Raw genomic sequence first — 20,874 nt, forward strand, 5'->3', positions numbered from 1 at the left:
GAAATGCTTCGTCAATGTCTGCAGAAAGCACAAGATCGCATGACACGTCAAGCAAACAAGCACAGAAGCGAGCGACAGTTTGCTGTGGGCGACCAAGTGTATCTGAAGGTACAACCCTACCTCCAAAATTCCTTAGCTGCTCGCAGAAACCAGAAACTGGCATTCAAGTTTTATGGACCCTACAAAGTTCTCCAGCGAGTCGGTGATGTTTCCTACAAACTTTAGCTTCCAAGAAGCTCCAAGATCCACAACGTACTTCACATCTCACAACTGAAGAAACACCTTCCGCCGGCAATGAACAACAGTTGAGCTAGAGAGCGATGTGATTGCTCCTCATGACCTTTCTCTTCTTCAACCTGCAGCATTCTTACACAGCAAGCTTATTCAGCGTGGGAACAAGCTCAAACCCCAGTGCAAGGTACGTTGGCACAACTGGCCGGATACTCAAGACACCTGGGAAGATGCATTCGCGTTACATGCTAGTTTTCCTGCTCTGGCGGCTTGGGGTCAAGCCGCGCCTGAAGGGGTGGGGAGTGTTATGTGGTGGCCCAGCCCAGGCAGACGGCCCAAGGCCTCAAGGCGCAACCACCAGCTGGCCCGAGACTGGCAGAGGAACAAGTCGTCGTGAAGGGGATAAAAGAGGGGAGGCGCTGGAGGGAGGACAGAGAAGAAGATGATTAGCAAATAGCTTTCCTTTCCAATTCCTGTATCGAGATCCAATCTGGTGTACCTCTTGTATGAATCCTTGATCGACACTAGTGTGTGCATAACACTCCTCACCCCTGTGGCAATGACCTCCATCGTCACCTGATAATATCTTATTAAACTGTAAGTTCTTGTGGCCCAGATCTAGATGTGGTAGTTTCATTGATTAAACTAGAACAAAGCAGATCCCTCATATCTGCTTCATGTGTGTTTTGACCAATCTTTTGTGATGTCTGAGTAGATGACATGTTCTTTGTTTGAATTTCTGAGATGAATTAGTAAATCTGGTTGTTCAACGACACTCTATTCAAAAACTGCAAAGCAAAATCATTGTATTGCATGGTCCGTTGTCCATTTGTTTGTTTTTACTGTTTAGGAAGATCGTTGACGGTTTATGAATTTGTCTCTAAAATATGTGTAGAGTTCAACAGATAGGCAGCCCCTTTTGTTGGATAAATTCGTGCAAATAAGAGGAAACATGTTTGTAATTATTTCACACAGTACTATGTATAAAGTTTGTAGCACTTCTCTTATATGCAAAACACCTATGAACCATAAATTTGTTCAAAGATTTTTTAGTGTTTGATGGAGCTTGCATTGCAGGGGTTGAACCTAGCTATCTTGAAGCTAAGCTCATGAGAGTAACGCTTCAGATTGATATTTCATATATTACTTTTACGTTTAAGTCCGCCGCCGCGGTCACGCTACCTCTACCGTCTAAGAGCATTACTAGTAGAACCCTCAAACCCTCAAATCCTTAAAGCAGTTTTAAGGGTTGAGAACTGCCACTTTTTGACACTTTTAAGGGTTGAAAAACAGGGGCAAATACTAGAACCCTTAAACCCAACCCTTAAACTGCTTTAAGGATTAGATTTGAGGGTTCTAGTCTTTGCCTCGACCCCAACCTTTAAATCTATCATTTGACATCTCATAATTTATGACAACAAGAACACAATCAACTTCCAAACAAACTACCAAATGACAATCATTGATGCATGGTTTAATAGTTTACATCACAAAATCATCATCTTCCTCCTCTCACCGGCACCATCACCAAAAAGTTGCACCTCGGCGCCATCTCCTAGACCACAAGCGGGCTCCATCAAGCATCTCCATCAGCACCGGTGGAGTCGTACACACCGCCATCACCACAACTACTCATCGGAGTGTCACCTCGAAAAGTAGAGGACGCAACACGGAACATCCTCTTCCTCTCTGCGATGTCCTCCTTGGTGTCCTTCCACCATTGCAATTGGTCTTGATCCATGTCCTTCTTGGACATCATAATGTGCTCTTTCTCTTCCACCATGAGTTCTTTCCATACCTTTGCCTCTTTGAGCTTGATCATCCTCTCCTCCAACTCGGCCTTGCGCTTTGCTTCTTCACGCTTTGCTTCAACTTGTGCAAGCTTGACCTCTTTCTTCTTCTTGATGATAAGAAGCTTCGTCTCCAATGTCTTCGTTGTCAATTCCTCTCTTGCCTTCATCATGTGGTCCATCTTCTCCCTTAGGCTTGACGCCTCTTCTTCCATCTTCACCCTTAGCTTGCCCTTCTTGGTTCCCTCGGGCTTGCCCAAGTTCTTCTCCTCCTCATCTTCACTATCATCCATCCTTAGCATTGCCGACTTCTTGGGTGCGGTCTCTTTATCCCTCAACTTCCACTTGTCAAAGGTTTGAAGAATTGACCAAACATGCTTAAATGGGAATGGCTTGCCCTTGGAAGCGGCCATCTCCTTGTACCTCATGCCGGCAATTGTCTCCTATCAACCACACATAAATCACATAAGAACCCACCAATAGCATAGTGCACACACATAATCAAAATAGTGAAGAAATATGTACTCACATAGTCGCTCTCCACGGTTCCACTAGGTGGTGCATCCCTCACTTGGTCCATGGCCGCACTCCAACGAGCACAAGCGGGCTTGATCAACTCCCACCGGCCTTGAAGCGACCGGAAAGTGCGATGGATGAACCCACTATTCTTCGGCTTGATCCTACAATAGACGTCCTCGATCCTTTGCCAATACCGTTTACCGGTTTGATCGGTGCTGGTGGTTGCATCCATTCCCACAGCTGCCCAAGCACGAACCAAGAGGACATCTTCCGGCTCGGTGTAGTTTGTCGACCGCGCGTGTGGGCGGGAAGCGGCGGTGAATGCCTCCTCCCCTATCTCGGCCACCTCCTCCTCGTCATCCCCTTCATCCTCCTCATCTTCCTCCTTTTCCTCCAAGTCGTCACCAACCCTAAAGGGGTCTAGGGGCGGAGCTCCGAGGTCCACCTCCGCGTTTTGGAGGAGGTCCATGAACGAGGATGGGGTTGCCATTTCCTCGAACACCTCGTGCGCGGCGGGAGGAGGTTCGGCGACGGCGGCGGGCGGGGCCGCGGGCTTGTTCCGCTGCGCGGGCTTCTTCCGCGGCTTAATCACGGCCGGGGACGAGCCGGCGACCTTGGAGGCCGCCCCTCGCGGCCCATGAGAGGCCGCCTTCGGCCGGCTCTTCTTGGTGGCCGGGGCGGGCGCCGGGGAGGCGGCGAGGGCGGGCGCCGGGGCGGTGACGGTGGCCGGGGCGGGAGCCGGGGAGGCGGCAGGAGGAGGTGCGAGGCCCGCCCGCCGCCGCTTGGCCCCGACGTGGGTCGCCGCCACCACGTCGGCCACGGTCGGGTGGGCGGGGGCGGGCGCCGGGGCGGGCGCGGCGGGCGGGGGCACCGCGGCGGCGGGGCCCTCCATGGCCGGCGCGGCAGGAGGCGGCGGGAGGCGGCGGGAGGAGGAGGCCGGGAGGAGGAGGTAGTTGGCTCCCGCGCGAGAGAGGAGGAGAAGTGCGGGTTGGGGGAGATTTTCCTCTCAACCCCTACTTCTTCAGGTTGCAGAGTGGTTTGAGGGTTGGACCTCTAAATTTTTTTACGGGTTTGAGGGTTTGGAGGTTCTAGTCTACGGCGTTTTTTCGGCGAAAACTGTAAAAAAACGGTTATTTTTAGGGGTTTGAGGGTTTGAAGGCTCTACTAATAATGCTCTAAGCATAGGTCGGTCGTTTCTTGGCCCTTTGCCTCCCTTCTCTTCCCTTCTTTTGGTTAGGAATGCTTGCTAATCAGGTAGCTTCCCTTCTTTGGTTAGGAGTACTGGAGGGATGGCGTGGGCGCGATTCCGGCGAGATGTGGCTCGGGTGAATGTCTGCGATGCGGCAATCAGAAGGTCCTCTGGTTTGTTTTCCTCCTGATCTGGTTTAAAACATCCAGCCACAAGTTCTGAGGCGTGAAGTTAATGCTGCTGATTTTTTTTAGGGTTAAATCCCCGTTTGATAGCTCAGCTTTTTCTAAGTATTATGAGAATACTACAGTTTTTAAAAATACCATGGTTTTAATTACCGTGAGCTGTTTGGAAACAATAAAAAACTGTAGTATTAAAACTGTAGTATTGTCAAAACTGTGGTATTTTCTCTGCATTAGAAAAAAGAACCCCAGACCTCTTTTTTTTAAACAGAGCACGCGAAGAAAACAAGACTCTTCGTTCTCGCCTTCCACGCACCCAAGCTACCACCGCCCGGAAGATCGATGGCCATGGGACAAGCCAACAGAAGGGAATGGAAAGAAAAATTGTGTCCTTCCTGCTCCCACTTGCGCTCCTCAACTCGTACGCGCTGTGCATCAGGTCACCCCCCTGGCCAACTCATGCCCAGATTGCTCAGGCAATAGTCACGCACGCTGCTGGCTGAGGCTGCTCATGCCGTTGTGTGTGATCATAGTCATACCGTACGTGTGCCGCTCTACCATGTCGCGTCCTTGCTCGCGGCAGCTTGCCGTGCATGCGCTGCTCCCGAACGCCGCCCCATGCCTCAGTGCGCCGCGCTCGCCGCTGCTGGCCAAACTGTAGCCGAGCCAGAGCGACACCGCGCGCTTCCATGCCGCGCCGCTGTGCTCCGACCGCCGCTGATGCATAGCATGCCGCGGGGTCTGATTATGCATGACCGTTCAATTTGCGGTCAGCTAAATTTGTGCATGTTTGCAACTGCTGTGAAACGGCTAGCTAGCCACTTTACGTCGTTGTAAACATGCACCAGCCAAACACTGTCACAGTATTCACAATACTACGAAATACTTTGATATGTCAAAACTGTGGTATTTAGTACCTATAGACAAAAATACTGCAGTTTTTGCAGTACTTCGCTATCAAACACAGCCTAATGCTGCTGAATTAGCTAACGTGCGATGGGTTTGTGCACAGGTATCTTCAGAAGTTAGAGTCAGGAGTAACTTAGTGTGGTGTATTGCAACCTGGAACGCGACTCTTGTGGATGCGGATATCAGCTGCAGACTTACTCGTAGAAATCATCTAATAGGACAACTATGGTATGGTGTTTCATCTAATACGTAAATTGTCAGCATGGACTCTGAAGTACATGGGTTAATTCGGTAGTTTAAACTTTCTCAACTGATTAGAATCCATCTGCAGTTTAACTTTTGTGTGGACGTCAAATTTCAGTTTCAGCCTTAATCAGTATATCTGTTGGTGGTGCTGTGTTGTTCCCGCTTTCCGCAAATGTTCCCGATTTCTGGTGAGTGTAATGATTATTCAAATTATATTCCTGCAGTTACATTGTCATGAAATAGGCTTTGTCGCCTGCCATGCTTCTCAGGCGTCAAGTGACAGCCAACACAGCCAGGTAAGATGTAGTTACCACTTGACCCTGCTATGTTCCTTCCTTTCTTTCTTTCCTTTGTGTAAAAGTTTATCATATTATGTATTTTTATAATTGTGTTGCCTCTTTTCCCAACAATGAGCTCTTAGGGCCAAAACCAGATGACTTCATCAATTTGCATTCTTCAGCTGTAGGCCTTGTACAAATTAATGGCTACTTGAAAGGCTTTGTACAAATCAATGTCTACTTGAAGTATCTCTCGTTGGTGCATCTCTCTTTTGAGCACAATCAATGGGAATGAGAAGCCATATATGACAACGAGAAGTTGTATATGGCGCATAATCAATGAGAAACCATATATGAAACCGTATACTCCATCAACTGTATATGGCAATGAGAAGCTGCATAGATGGGAGGGGAACTTTTGGTTCCTAGGTACATATGTACCCTATATGGAAAACAAATTTAGCAATTCAACAAAAAGTCAAAAATTTCTGAAAATATTTTTGAAATAAACTTGACCTTTTATTGTATTAGTGAGAAAAGTTTCACAAAAAGAAAATTCCTATTTGACTTCTTTTCAAAAAAGACAAATTTTCAGTCAAAATAGCATGAATAGTGACCTATAATAGCAAATAAATTTTGTCTTTTTCGCTGTGAAGTCAACGTAGGTTTTTTTTGTGAAAATTTATATACTAGTGCGCATGTAAGTCAAGTTTAATCTAAAAATACTTTTGAAGTACTTTGACTTTTTGTTTAATTATTTAAAAAAAATACCCCATATAGGGTGTATATACATGCGGGAGCCAAAGGGTATTTCCCTGCATAGATGGGCTTATATATTCTTAATTTGTACGCAACATTTCACTTGCCACTGTAGTCGCTTTCTTGTTACTAGCAACCTAGGTCGCTTTGTATTTATTTTGTCCATGTGCATTTAACCTGGGTCTGTTGTGAAACCAACCTTTTATTTAGTTCGTGGGTATGGATTTGGAAGACTGTTATTGTCTGATATTTCTCTTTTGAATATCTTCTCCTAATACACCCATGGGGTCCCCTGATAACAATTTTGTCCAAGAGTCTTTTACTATCGTAATTGTTGATGAGCATATAAGACATGGTGCTGTTGTCGGTAGCGCAAGGAGGTGGTACGGCATTGATGGTTTATGCAAATGACGCATGATTTTGGTAGAGTTAGTGCCATTTGTTTCATGCTCATGCATTACTTTATGCAAATGACACATGATTTTGGTAGAGTTAGTGCCATTTGTTTCATGTTCGTGTATTGCTAAACTAAGTTACCTGGGAAGAGTGTAGTGCTCCTTCTGAGCATTGGATGCCTGTAGCTTTCCTTTTGTTGTCAAGATATTTCATTGTATATTTTTCCAGATTGTCGAAAATGCCTTCATGTGCAATTTAGTGGTGCGTGGATTAAGATTTCAGCCATGGGATTGAGAAGAAGGCTATGAAGCAATGAGATAAGTTCTATTATCTCATTCTATATTTCAGGGGGCAATCAAGATACGAAGCAATGGCCTTCCGTTGAGAATCTGGTCAGGTACCTAACTTCTGGTCATACCCAGCCTCCAAAGCTTTTATATAGAAGGGCCTGAACGGTACAACGTCGCGACGATGCCGGGCTGCTGCAAGGGTGCTCGTTGGCTCTATGTTCGCGTCCAACTCGACTAGCTAGCGCCTGGCACACCCTCATGGCTTGACTGAATCAGGGGGGCTGAAGGTGGTTTGTGGCTCTTAATACCTTTCCCCTTGTATTTGCCATTCCCTAAGTTAGCTCCTTGTGTTGCATTGCTACAGGACCTTGAACATACATAAAGATTAACATTAGCAAAAGCAACTTCCATTTGAAATTTAATCTCCTAGAACAAGGCTCCCAGTGACGCTAGATCATACTCCTGGCTTGAGATCGTTGCTTCAGTACCATGGAGACCATTTCAAATATAACTTGGCTACATCCCATGTTGGTTGCTGCATTTAGTGTGTTTAATAGCGATAGTGTTTCAGCATGAAGGGCATCACAGATATGTTGCAGATTTCATGCACCTGCAACAATGAGCATCCCACAATCATTTCTTACAGTAAAACCTCACCCTCGTGAATGCGTTACTTCACGAAATGCACCATGAGTATTTGTTTTCATGAACTCACTTGGCGGAGGGTCCATTTTTGAGTTTTTTCCTGCTTTTGGGTCGTTCTTCCGAGCGAGTGTTGCTTCCCAGCGTCTCCTTCAAGCGAGGGTGCTGGACGCTGAAGGCCGGAGAGGAAGGAGTGGAACTGTCAGTCCGTCCACGTTCTAAAGCTGTACTTGTGCACATCGTAAAATAGCTAAGTTGCAGGTTGTTAGTTGTACTGTGCTACCGTTCCACTTATATGGAAAGAGACAAGATTCATTTCCATTGCCTGTCATGGATTTTGCTTTGCTTTTCACATAAAATGTTGACCAAAAAGCTCATCATTGTCATGTTTATGTGCTAACAAAAGGTGAACAAAGCAATTTGAATGGGCGGAGACATACCTGGCACCGCTGAGTCACCACTCAAGAGGCGCACCAAGGGTGCGCCCCAACCACTAGTTCACAGATCAAGGTGGAACACTAAATTCAAACAGAAAGAGTACATGACTAGGGAATCTATAATGTGCAAGTTCAGAGATTCATGCTTAACTAACTTGCAGTTGCTCCATTTTTACATTTGTAACACCGTGTTGAACTGGACTGAATTTGAACAAAAAGAGAGCAAAATATGTTGCTTAGCTGGACCGTATAACAGAGTAATTCAAAGAGAGTTCTGACAGAATTTTCCCATGGATAAAGAACAACTTTCAGAGAGAAATAATAACCATTTGCACCAAGAAATAAGAACCATTTTCACATAGAATCACAACTCAACTACCATCTCCGAGGTTCCATATCTAACAAGTCTGTAGACGGTCGCCGAAAGCTCTCTGTGCTCCCAAGTATCTAGCTAGTTCTGTCTGACATCATCGCGTTTTGACGGTCTATAAGCACAATAATAAAAAATCTGTTAAGGCCAGTCCCATCAGGATGGGGCTCGAGTAACTAGACAGAAAGCATTCATCATAGTGAACACCAAAACACTTGTAAGCAAGTTCAAAATTTTCATCAAGCATGCAGCTAGTAGATTTTGTCTTCTATTAACAACAAGTTTGTAGGAACAGATAGTATGTATAACACATCAGTAAACTTCAACATAACATCAGAGATACAAAAACAAATATCAGATGACACACAAAAGGATCAAGAAAACCTACCAATCGTAGGAACAGTCGAGAGGACCTGCATGCAACTTATACAACACTGCGATTCTGCCCGCTGTGCCAAGCAGAAGCATCATCAGGACCTAAAATTCCAAGTATCACCCAACCAAAATAAAGATAAAATTCCCTCATTTCACTGGTTCATTTCTCAAAAAGCAACTGGAGTAGGTTTTTTTTTTAACTGACAGAGATATCGACATACTAGGAATCCAGCCAGATTGATATTTTATTTTTATTAGGTTTACTAGGTTTGAACTTTGAACACGGGATCCAGCCAGATTGATAAACACAGGCACTCCATGTTTTTTCTTCACACATTGCTTACAATAATTCGTGCGGCGCTCGCGCTCTCGCTCCCGGATCCCGACGTCCGCCTCCTCACGCCTCCTCATGCCTGGTGAGAATGTCCTCACGCCTGGCGAGCACCTTCTCACGCATGGAGAGCTCCTCCTCACGGCAGGAGAGCTGCTCGTTCGTGAGCAGCTCGGCACGCTTCGTGAGCGCCTCAGCACGCCTCACGAGCGCCTGCTCACGCCTCAGGAGCGCCTGCTCACGCATGGCGAGTGCGTCCTCACGCATGGCCAGCTGCTCCTCGCGAGCGGCCAGCTGCTCCTCACGCCGCCGGTCGGCCTCCTCAGCATCGCGGCGATCCCCCTCAGCCTCCTCAGCGTCGCGGCGATGCCCCTCGTAAAGCTCCTTGGTGTCACGGGCAGCCTGCAAAGCTCCGCGCTTGAGGACGGCATTGTCGCTCACCAGCACCAAGGCCAAGTTGGCGCGTGGCTCCGGTGAGAACTCGGTGGACATGCAAACCATACATAATTTTAGGAATTTTACTTGAATCTATAGCATAAAACCACTCTACCTCAGCATCAGGAAGTTTTTTAGACGACTGACACAATTCTGTCAAGCTTGCAGTTCCACCAGCAGATGTGGCCAATGCTTCATGTTGTTGTTTTGGTGTCTCATCACAAAGAGGAGCTCCGAGTACACCTGACTGTGAAATACAGGAGTAAAAGCAACACAAGCACAAAATGTGAACATCCAGCAGAATCGCTTAACTAATTAATAGTGACACAAATGTTGAACCTGACCATGTTGCTCACTGGACTCAAGGCATGACTCTTATGGCTTGCCTCCCCAGCCGCGGAGTGCTCAGGGAGGATTGTCTCCATGGCCACGTCATCTTCCGCACCAGGCGCCTCTAGAGGCACCACCGCCCGCCCGCCCCCTTGCAAGGCTCCCTTGCGAGGCTCGTTCCTCCCAGCTAGGGGAGGCAAGTCTTCGTGCGCCTGGAAAGTCGCATGATCATCTTCGGTCACCGTCTCCGCCTCAAGATGGCAGGCGGCCTCCTCAGGCCCCTACTGGGGCGGATGGGTCTCCTCAGCGGGCGCCTCCGGTGAGAGCTCGATGGACGTCGTGGCCTCTAACTGCATCTTCATCTTCTTTTCGGGGGACCTGCATGGCACGGGCTCAGCTCCCGGTTTCAAGAGGCAGGAAACAAAGATCGCGAAGCAGAAAGTAAGATGCGGGTACTTACTCGCAAGGTGAAGGCAAGAGACGCCTCTTCACAATCGGCTTGGGGCGGCTGTCGTTGTCGCTCCCGCGGGGCTCGCTCGAGCTCCCTCCGGAGGGCTCAGCGTGAGGATTGCCAACGTATCCTCCCGCCGGGGACAAGTGGGTCTCCTCCGTGCGAGGCTCCTCGCGTGTCTCCTTCATGCGAGGCTTTCTGACATTGATTTCTTTCGTGCGAGGCTCCTCGAGGCTAAACTGCTGTAAGAGGCATGTAATGCTAACAGAATGAATTGAGTGAGGCAGAATATAATACATATGAATTATATTAAAAAGCAAAACATGCACAAGAACATACAAAATGGTTTATACGACCCTCCAAGACTAATGCAAAGAGCCAATGTTAGTTACAGTGCTAATTCTACTTCTGTTGTTGCCATTTGATTTTTCCCCTAATAAACAACTATATCGATGTTGTTGTTAAAAAATGGATATAGTACCGGCATTTCCGACTTGCGGATCACATGGACCCGCATCGTGATCCGCCCTCCGCTCCTCTCTACCAGTTGGAAGAGGCAGATCTCTCCGGGCTTGATCTCGGCCTCTTCAACCAAGAGGTTCCAGCAATATATGCTATTCCACATCTTCACAGCCATATATTCTCCGATGAGCAGCCATGTATTCATCGTCCGATCTTCCAGCAAAAGTGTGAGAGGTATTGTTTGTTCGTGCCATTCTTCGTGCCAGAGGCGGCACGTCAAAACATATGCCTTGCAGAAATACTGTTCAGAAAAGAGCGCGTCAAGATGGAGCAAGGAAATGGTTCTAAATTTGTGAGCTTTTGGATATACATATTGCGCGTGGTACCTAAAGTTATGAACTCACCAGTTCTGGCTTCCTCTTTATAAGGTCTGCCGTCATCACCTTCACAAACAGAGGTGATGCAGATCCTATCTCTGAGATTTTGTTCGTTACAAGCGCCTTTTGCCGCTTAGTTAGCTTACCCCCTTTTGGTAGTAAGTAGGAGCCGCAGTTGCAGCTGGCGCCGCCCATCTTCGTCGCGCCGCAGTTGCAGACAAACCCGCCTGGACATCCATTGCCACGGATCGATGTAAGAGGAGGCAATCAAATCAATCAAGAAAGAAAGAAAAAGAAAAAGAAAAGGAAAAAAGAGGACGGGGAGGTGGTGGTCAAGACTCTTGAATATCCCACGCTCAATGTAATACACCATCTCTAGGTAAGCAAATCTAACATCATCTCTAATGTTGGGCCTAAAGCCATCTATTGGAATGTTTAGTCCTGGATCACCTTCTATGTCATGTGCACAAAAAAGGGATATACCTTCATGTCCTTGATCCTCAACATTCCCCTCCACTGTGGCTTCAACGGAATCTGTAACTTGTTCAGCAGGTGTGGAATTTGCACTCTGTCCTTCCACAGAATCTGTGACTTGTTCAGCAGGTGCGGAATTTGCATTCTGTCCTTCCACAGAATCTGTGACTTGTTCAGCAGGTGTGACTTAGGGTTTAGATTGCCAAGTCATTCTCTGAAAACGACACTATAATTCAGAAACATAACTCTCCCGTTCGTCTTTGGCAGCTTCTTCCCCTTCCTGGCCATCTTCGTGGGAATGCAGGATGTCCCTACTGTTGGCTGCCGGCCTCTCTGTTCTGGACTCTGAAGCGAGATACAGAGGATTGACCGTGCCACCATGCAGCGTCCGTATTTAAAGGCCGCATGCGAGCAATTCACGGGAGGTGTTAATTCGACTTTGCATGTGAAACGCTAGGAATTAACTCAGCCTAACCCTCGATTCTCTGTGCCGGCCAATGCATGCAGCAACCGCACGAGAGGATTGGGCATGCATGTGGGCCTGAGACAGAAATCTAGGGAACGCAAGCGGACGTCCCGGTTTTCTAGCGATTAATGCGGTGCTTTCTTTCCTTAAGTGCTCCACGACTGATTGGTTATTGCCATGACCGATACTCTGCCTTGGTCCTGCTGCTTTGGCTCTTGGGAGGTAGTACCTCGCGATAGCCACGTCCAACAACCCAGGCGGCGACGACAGCCCCCTGACTCATCCATGGATCCTTTCCATATGAGAGGAGATTTGTGTGATTGCAACCAGTCTTGTATGTTTTGTGTTTGAAGCACTGTGAACTTTCATTTGGCTCCCGTTCATGTTTTTACAGACAATTGGTGAGCCTCATATCTATTCCATGAGATGTATCAGCTGAATTGAGCCACGTCGCTCAACATATTGGCTGCCCATGAAGCTCTTAGCCATTTTTCCAAAGATACATGTTACTTGATGGTTTCATGGAGTGCATGCTCTAATATCTTCACTTTAGGATCACTCTCCGAGTTCCTAAGGTCACATACTTATTTTACCCATGGTCATTGTCAAAATACTTCATGGTTGTCATGATCACTGTGAAAAAGAATTTGGGTAGGTTTCATAATTATTTTTGAGGAACGTCATGGTCAAAATCGTGTCCCCGCAAAAAAAAAGGTCAAAATCGTGTCATAAATCAAGGGAGTGTCTATTCAGCACTTGACTGTTTTTCAATTCGGTAACATTCACATTTCTTGACAAATAAACAGAGCACACTTGTATGTCCAAAAATAACCACCCCGGCGACTATATGTTTTCTATTTCTAAAAAACGGGCTGGGCTAAACTGTCACCCAGTTTCAACTAAACCTGGACCACAGGATACTCTGGAAATGAGTGATCGCTAGCAGTGCCTAAACTTGGGAAATTACAGAAACTTTGAAGTATATAATGCAGAAATACAGTGGCAAAAATCATAGAACCTACACTATAATCCCGAGGTAGCTGAAAATTACACTGTAGACTCAATACTAGTGAAAGCATGCAGAAAAATACAAAAGAATATGCGCACCTGATACCATAGAAACATTCAGAAAAATGACAGGAACTCATTTCCGGAGTATAATACGAAAACAAGGCTGCAAAGAGTAGAAAAAAAAATTCAGAGCCTACAGACTGCGTAGACAAAGTAAATGACACTGAAAATTTACCAAGAATTGCAGTGCAAAAGAGTCCAAGAACGCCTACAAATTACAGTCCAAGATTTACACTAGCAGAACTTGCCAACTTACACTGCAACTGCCTAACAATTACACTGCAATAGTCCAAGACTTACAGTGTAAATCCCCTGGAAATTATAGTCCACATACACAGGAATTGACACTGAAAACTACAAGAGATTTAAACTTGCCAAAACTTGTCAGCTTACACGGTAAAGTACCTAGGAATTACAGTGTAACTGCACCAAAAATACAGTGGAAATCGCCTAGAATATACAGTGTAAATTAGACTGTAAAAATGAACATTTACATTGTAAGAATGTTGTTGATCAGGATTTACAGCGAAATAACCCAGGAATTACACTGTAAAGTGCCCCTATATATACATTGTAACTTCCTGGACAATGTAGAAACACATGGACTTACACTGGAAAAAAAACCATAGAATTACCAAATGCAGCGGAACTTACAAGTACAATGATCAGTGAAAGTACAGATCAAGTACAATGAAAATGCCCTGGATTTACAGTGTAAGAACGGTGCATAAAACTACTAAAATACATAGCAAGTACACTGAAAAAGCATATGAACTTACAGTTTAAATACAGACTAAAAATGCAGAGTAACTACAGCGATGCTACCATAATAAATACAGTGTAAATCACCAAAAAATCTATGCTGGAAATACCAAGGGAACTAAAATACCCAGGAACTTTAAAAATACACCGGAAAGACCACTGTCCTCCTAATTCTCGACTTTTTATACAGATCCAGTAAATTCACAGATAATTCTTTACAAAAAAATGTAGATGGGGAGCATGAGAAGAACAATAACAAAAGACAATCTACTGTCACTATCACAAGAAGATCTCATTCAAAATGTGAGTATCACTAAATGGCAAAAACTCAGAAGAAAATGTTGCGTACATCAAAATCAAAATAGCTCACACAAAAAATACATTGTAGGAATCGTTTTCTTTTACAGCACTCCTACAATAAGACATTATGTACAAGGTCAGAAAAGCAACTTTGAAATACAGTAGTGGTACCAAACCTCTTGACAAAAAAGAGTGTTTTCTTAGTATGCTATTCCAACAAGAACTCCAGTTAACTTAACATGGTGATTGCAGGTACATTCGGCAAATGGGGCTACATCAACAACACAATTAAGAGTGGAGGACTCCAGTAACAAAACACATAACACCAACAGCCCAACAATTCATTCTAGAGTAAGTGAAACTATTGGTGAAAAACTCATGACCTGACAAAAAATTGAGAAACTTACATCTTGAGAACTCTGCTGCAGACATTGGAAGAAATGCAAAACGAAGCTACACCAAGCGAAGAAGGCGCAACAGAACCGAACCCCTGGAAAACAGACATGTTTGCCCACATGAATTTGGAACAGGTGGGCACATTAATAAAATTTCAGAAACAAGTACATATCATACAAGTTGAAACTAGTAAGAAGAATAAATCGGAAACAAAATGCTAAGTATCCAGGAGACTGAAGATGTTCACCCCAGTTCAGCAGCAACAAAAACAAACTCAAACACTTGCCACAGCAATGAAGAAAGAGAAAGGGGAGAATCAGAGCACTCACACAAATGCAAATTCCGAAGATGATACTAATGTAACGTCCTGGCGAGAGACTTTCCGAAGCTTACCCATTAAACTAAAACCTATAAATTGCAGAGCTGAAGCATGAATATTACACTAAAAATTAGGGCGGAAATTACACTATAAATACAGAAATAAAAGCAAGGGGGCTTAGACTGTAAATCTGGGATAACACTGCATTATTGGGAACATTACACTGTAAATACATAGAATAAGCAAGGCGTTTATAATGTAAAACTAGGGTTACACTGGAATTCTTGGGAAGATTACACTGTAAACAGGACATAGTTCATAACTGCACCACAACGACACTCGAACAATCAACAAGAATGAAAGCCAAAATTTCAGGAATTACATAACCGAATCATACAAAATTACACTGTAAAAAATGGGACACATTATAACTCTGGGATAACATGTAAGCAGCATGTGAATTACACAGTAACTCTGGGGGTAATTACACTGAAACTCTGGGACAAATTACACAACAACTCTAAGGTATATTACACTGGAACTCTGGGGTAATTACACAGTAACTCTGGGGTAATCACAGTGTGTAAAACTCTAGGGTCAAGTACATATAATAAGCATGAGAATTACACGATAACTCTGGGGGGAATTACACTGCAACTCAGGGAAATTACACAGTAACTCTGGCCTATATTACACTGAAACTCTGGACATAATTACGCAGTAACTCTAGGATAATTACACTACAGAAACATAAGTAAAATACAGACTCAATACAAATAGAGTTACACTGCAAATCCTGGTTGGTTCAATCAACCAGGAGCATTAGAAAAAATGAAAGAATAGAGGAATTGAAGTGCAAAGCACATAAAAATACAGAGAAAAGCGCACAATTCAATAGATAATCTAGATAACCTACATGAACTTCAGAAAACAAATACTAGCAAAAGAACACATAAATTATTGTGCTTACACTCTAATACATGAGCACTGAAAAAATACATTGATAAGAACCAACACTCACAAACTAGGGGTAAGTACAGGGCTAGAACACAGGGGAAAATAGAAAATATAACCTGGAAAATACACCAAAAACAGAGCTAACTGGAGGCTGGGGTAAGTCTGATACACCCAGAGGCCATTGATAACACTCAGAAGTCATGGAACCTGTGCACTGCATGCAGTAGAGGCCACTGATAACAACTAACTACAACTAAACCTACCAAAATTCATGTATCTACAACAAAAAACCAACAGGATCCACGAACATAAAGACCACCTGCCAGCGCAAGTCACCAAACTCTAACCACAAAAACACTCATCTGAAACCCTGCATCTAATCCATACATCTACATCTAACCAAAAAAAAAAAAAAAAAAAACGAGACAACTACCAGCGCCTACACAAGAGTAGATGGGGAACAATGGAGGATTACGCATGCCAGGAAGCAGAGCCAACCGCTAAAACTACAAGCACCTACCACGAATCTACAACAACACGGCGGCTACAAACACCAATCACGAACCCACAAAGAAATCACGGCAGCAATTCACCTAAATCTGGAAAGCCACACACCCAGAAACAATCAAAAATCATGCGCAGGACGGAGAATGACGAGGCCGACCAACCGAAGACGTCATGAATCGAAGAGAAAGGGGAGAGAAATCAAGCTCGACAAGTGGGGGGAGGGGGGGTCTCGGAATCGACATGAACAACACGAATCGCCTGGTCTCCTCCTCCTCCGCTCGAGCGCCCCTTCCTCTCTCTCTCTCTCTCTCTCTCTGCTTTATCGAAACAGTGACGCTCGAACGAAAAGGGAAAACCGCGCCGAAAATTCAGAAAGGACCAAACCAAACAGGGGTCGGGCGGGCGTTACGGTGCAAATCCGTAAATCAATACCGTTCTAGGTTATGTATGCACGCGTCACACTAATTACCAAAAAAGGCATCGGAAGGGACTGGTACCTACCTGGCTTTTGGCACATTTAATTACGCCTCATCAAAAAAGGAACTGGAAGTGTCAACCGCTACTTGTCTTTCCTCTCGTGCTATGATGCTCCTGTCCTTCTTCACATGTCTGATGTATTTTATGAATGTGCTATGTACCTTTGTTGTACAAGTCTTGATACTAACATTTCACAATAATTATTAATATCCCTATTCGTGGCATTAATATTTATTTCTTGAGATTTCTTTCTCATAGCTCTTATATTATATCCTTACCCATAAATTTATATCAGGCATTTTTATTTGGCAGATCAGGCTGGTGACGACAGCCATTTGGATGAGCAGAGGCATGATCTTTACAATGAAGCACAAAGTTTGTTAGACATTCTTGATAATGTGTCGATATATCTAATTATCTAAGGTGTGCCTGATTGTACTAAATGTTGTTCGCTTGCTTCCTTGACATATAGATGGTTTTCATTAACATCTCATCTCTACGTAGTGTGATAGCTACCATTGACATATAGATGGTCATCTATTTCAACGCAGACACTACCTAATCGGTCGGTGTAGCAGCGATCCATCCCACACAGCAAGAGATACCTAGGCGCTCATGCTATTTCTTTTCTATCATTGTCTGCACACCTCATTCGTCCAATGGTAATCAGCAACAACCTTTTTCTAGGTTAGGTATTATAGTGTTACAAATGTGTGCTGAAGCCACTCCTTGCAGCAAGCACAAATTGGATTTCTATTTTCAGCAGTATTGCCGTTCCCAATTATTGGCTCTTTATGGAAGTTCTTAAAGGAAATCAGTTGGCCTAAAAAAGGATCAATATTCATTCTTGCTTTTGATTTCTCATCCGAGAAAAGAATTTCCTAGAAGATAAGTAGAAAATACATGAAATTAATCAAAAGAAGAGTCACAAAACTAGCATATAGAGTTAACATGAACAAGTCCTTTTAACGCTACTGATGTGATCCTCACTACAGCACAAGTGATAATGGTTTGCTCTTACTATCCTCACAAGGTTTCCCATCTATTTGGGGACCTCCTAATAGTTTAGCATCGGAGAAAAATAAATGTAATGATTTTAGCATCTGAGAAAAATAAACACAGTATATTACTAGCTTTGAACAAATACTGAAGTGCACTAAGGGTCCCTTTTCCCCTATATAGTAAGGAGTTAGTGCAGTTTTGGCATTGATGAACAACACCCCAAGCAGCGACGATGGTGACCACGGGGATGAGATCAAGAGCATCAGCAACTTCTTGGCGGGGTTCCTCCTCATCGTCGGCACAACCACAACCATCAACAATGATGACCGGTTCACGAGGCAGCTACTTAAGCATTGGAGCCTTCTTGAGAAGACAGCATGCTGAAGATCGAGAGTTATCCAGAGAGGGGGGGGGGGACCGGAGAGGGGTTAGGAGAGATCGAGAGAGGGAAGGGGGGAGAGGGATCGTCCCCAAAGATATATGTTTAACACAGTTAATGTTGAACCACTAGAATATTTTCGCCCCAAAGAGAGTGAGCTGGGTGGGGGTTGAGGTTGGTCTGTTCAGTTATGACTGTCTGGGCAGAATAATTGTCTTATTTTAGAAAATATGGCAAATTGCATTTCATTAGAGAATATTCCGCTCAGACAGTCATAACTGAACAGATAGTATGAGAAAGAAATGAGCTTCGACCTTGATGATGACCTTAATTATTTGTTTGATTCATTTATATGCATTGTAGCCTTTTTTTTGAGAAAAATATACATTATAGCCCGTAGCAAAGCACGGGCGTTCTACTAGTAAATATGATTCTGAAGTCGCTAGGTGGGCCTCCACCTGGGCCTGGTCGTTCGTTACCCTCAGGTCTCAGCCCAGCCCAAGAGGAGGCAAGATGCGTCCGTGTCACTCGGCACAGCCCAAGACGAGGCAAAAAGATGTTCGCCTCTCCAAGGGATCGAACTCCCAACGTGTGCCAGCCAGTTAAATAATACCAACCACTCAAAAAAAAGTTAAATAATACCATATCGTTCCCTTACAGCTTGTTTCACCAATTTATATACCTCCTTCATCTCAAATCAGCAAGCCACCTCAAAGATCAATCAATAATAAGAAGGACAAAGAGTGTGTTTCCTTTGCTCACAGATAATAATTGGACAAGGCTACACAGCTAGCACGCTTGCCTCGGAGAGGAAAAATAAGAGATTGGATCAGGATGAGAAAAGCTCTCAGAGACTGGATCAGATGAGCTGCTCCAATAAGAGATTGGATCAGATGAGAAAAGAAAAGCATCGGAGGAAAATAAGACCGCACTCGCGCGTCGAGTTAGCCTCGGATGCAACTTCATGCATTATTTTTCTGCATGTGTAAGAAAAGGAGCTCGACAACCAAAATTGGGTGAATGGACTTAAAAGCTAGCACATGTTAAAGATTTTAAAACTCAGGTTGGTTTCCTGATCATTTGAACTGCTGTTTAAATACTAAATTGACTCTCGTGGCTTATAATAATCCGAGTTTAATATGGCGTCAAAATCCTTTTATGTTAAGCTGGACATATGATGGGAATTCACAACGGATAATGATTTCTGCAAGTGTGGACATATGATGGGAATTCACAACGGATAATGATTTCTGCAAGTGTAAGAGAATATCTCGGCCACGTCACAAGAAAAACAATTTGAAAGAGAGAATTGTAGTGAACCTTACAATCATGATATGAACCTGCTTCATTTAGTTTGAAACTTTGAACTCATGCTTATATATCTCAATATTGATAACAAAAAAAAGTATGTACCTAAGATGGTGATCTCAAAGACCATTTTTTCCATGCTTTTATATTGTGTTGAAATGATTTCGGTTCCCATGGCAACGCATGGGCCTGTTTGCTATGATAATACCCAAAGTATGACCCCACAAAGACACATAGATACCTAGAATAAAAGGATGGACACAAGGAAAAACAGGAAGAACTGCAAGAAGAAGAAAAATTCAGGTAAGATGCAAATAACAGTAGAAAAGTATAGCACTGCTAATTAACTCATAAGAAGATGCATGAGTAAATACTGACCATTCATTGGTTCCCATTCAAAATAATTAACTGATTTAGTGTCACTCGCCAAAGAAACATAGAATCTCTACTGTTAAGTGTTAACATCCAACGATCTGCAATGAATAAATGCCGAGAGTAACAAAATTGTATCAGAAAATAACTGCATTTTTTAATTCTTAAAGTCTATAATGCCGATAGTACAGGACGCATTGCTCCTGTGCCTCCCCGTACACCACCGCGCGGCGGCCGCGAGCTTCTAATCCAAGCCGGCGGAGGGCATCTTCATCTGCACCGACACATGGGGGCGGCGGTGTGAGCCCATGGCGGGGAGAGGAGGAGGCGGCCCTGGCCATGGCTGCGTGCGGGCCTGCGGGGTGGGGATGAGAGTGGCTGAGTGGTTGTGAAGTGGGATGCGGTGGGGAAAGTTCCAGACTATATTTTTTTCAGATAGTTTTTTTTAGATTCCCTGATAGCTTTTTTTAGGTGAAGATTCCCTGATAGGTTTTTTTTAGGTGAAGATTCCCTGATGATAGGTGTGGAGAGGTGATCCCACATAGGCCCAAGAGGAGTTGCTCTAAAAATGTAGGCCCAGCAGGGTGCCCAGCATGTTCTATATGACTGTATTTTTTTTAGCGCTGATTCCAGCTAGGTGTTGGAAACTCGCAGTTCCAATCCCCTCGAGTTAGGGTTTCCTGTCCTCCAGGCGACGGCGGTCGCTTTGGAGATCCACGATCCCCTGCCCTCCCCGCCAATCTTTCCTCGTCGGAGCTCGTCTCTAGTGACGGCGATCTAGGAAGACGCTAGGGAACCACCGCTCGCGGAACAACAGTTTTCTTCGGGCGAGAGTTACGATGGATGAACCATCTTCAAGCTCGGGCATGACCGTGAGCGATGTGGAGGCGATGATGAAAGAGCTGGAGCTTAAGGAAGATGACCTAGAGGACGTGGTGATCGAGGCCGACGAACTTCCGCTGGAGGCATCCAGATGGATGGCGCTAGCTCGTGTTCACACGGACAAAACCTACAGTCAATACTGGTTTTTTCGCAATATGCGAGTGGCTTAGGATTTTGCCCAGGAGGTGAAGATCCCCCCTCGA

At 44.6% G+C, this 20,874-nt stretch overlaps 2 protein-coding genes across 7 annotated transcripts; both read right to left on the reverse strand.

The window, feature by feature from the left end:
* Window positions 1-1,807: 1,807 nt before the first annotated feature.
* LOC109737320 (uncharacterized) lies at window positions 1,808-3,432 on the reverse strand. Its single transcript, XM_020296469.3, has 2 exons — window positions 2,551-3,432; window positions 1,808-2,464 (listed from the first exon to the last, which is right to left on the reverse strand). The coding sequence occupies exons 1-2, from the start codon at window positions 3,430-3,432 to the stop codon at window positions 1,808-1,810; spliced, it is 1,539 nt and encodes a 512-aa protein (XP_020152058.3).
* Window positions 3,433-8,831: 5,399 nt separating this feature from the next.
* On the reverse strand, window positions 8,832-19,910 carry LOC109733235 (uncharacterized). Of its 6 annotated transcripts, none has more exons than XM_045228966.2 (12): window positions 19,796-19,910; window positions 14,798-14,876; window positions 14,480-14,562; window positions 13,047-13,113; window positions 11,719-11,818; window positions 11,483-11,635; window positions 11,027-11,226; window positions 10,642-10,923; window positions 10,170-10,402; window positions 9,724-10,087; window positions 9,495-9,626; window positions 8,832-9,346 (listed from the first exon to the last, which is right to left on the reverse strand). In XM_045228966.2, the coding sequence occupies exons 4-10, from the start codon at window positions 13,062-13,064 to the stop codon at window positions 9,991-9,993; spliced, it is 1,083 nt and encodes a 360-aa protein (XP_045084901.1). In that variant the 5' UTR covers window positions 13,065-13,113; window positions 14,480-14,562; window positions 14,798-14,876; window positions 19,796-19,910; the 3' UTR covers window positions 8,832-9,346; window positions 9,495-9,626; window positions 9,724-9,990. The 6 variants fall into 6 exon arrangements, with proteins under 6 accessions (XP_045084901.1, XP_045084899.1, XP_020148019.1 ...); XM_045228964.2 differs by having other exon boundaries at window positions 14,798-19,697; window positions 19,796-19,899; XM_020292430.4 differs by having other exon boundaries at window positions 11,719-13,113; window positions 19,796-19,909.
* Between the last annotated feature and the right edge of the window lie 964 nt (window positions 19,911-20,874).

Source organism: Aegilops tauschii, chromosome 5 (assembly GCF_002575655.3).
Source record: "Aegilops tauschii subsp. strangulata cultivar AL8/78 chromosome 5, Aet v6.0, whole genome shotgun sequence".
Lineage (NCBI taxonomy): Eukaryota > Viridiplantae > Streptophyta > Magnoliopsida > Poales > Poaceae > Aegilops > Aegilops tauschii.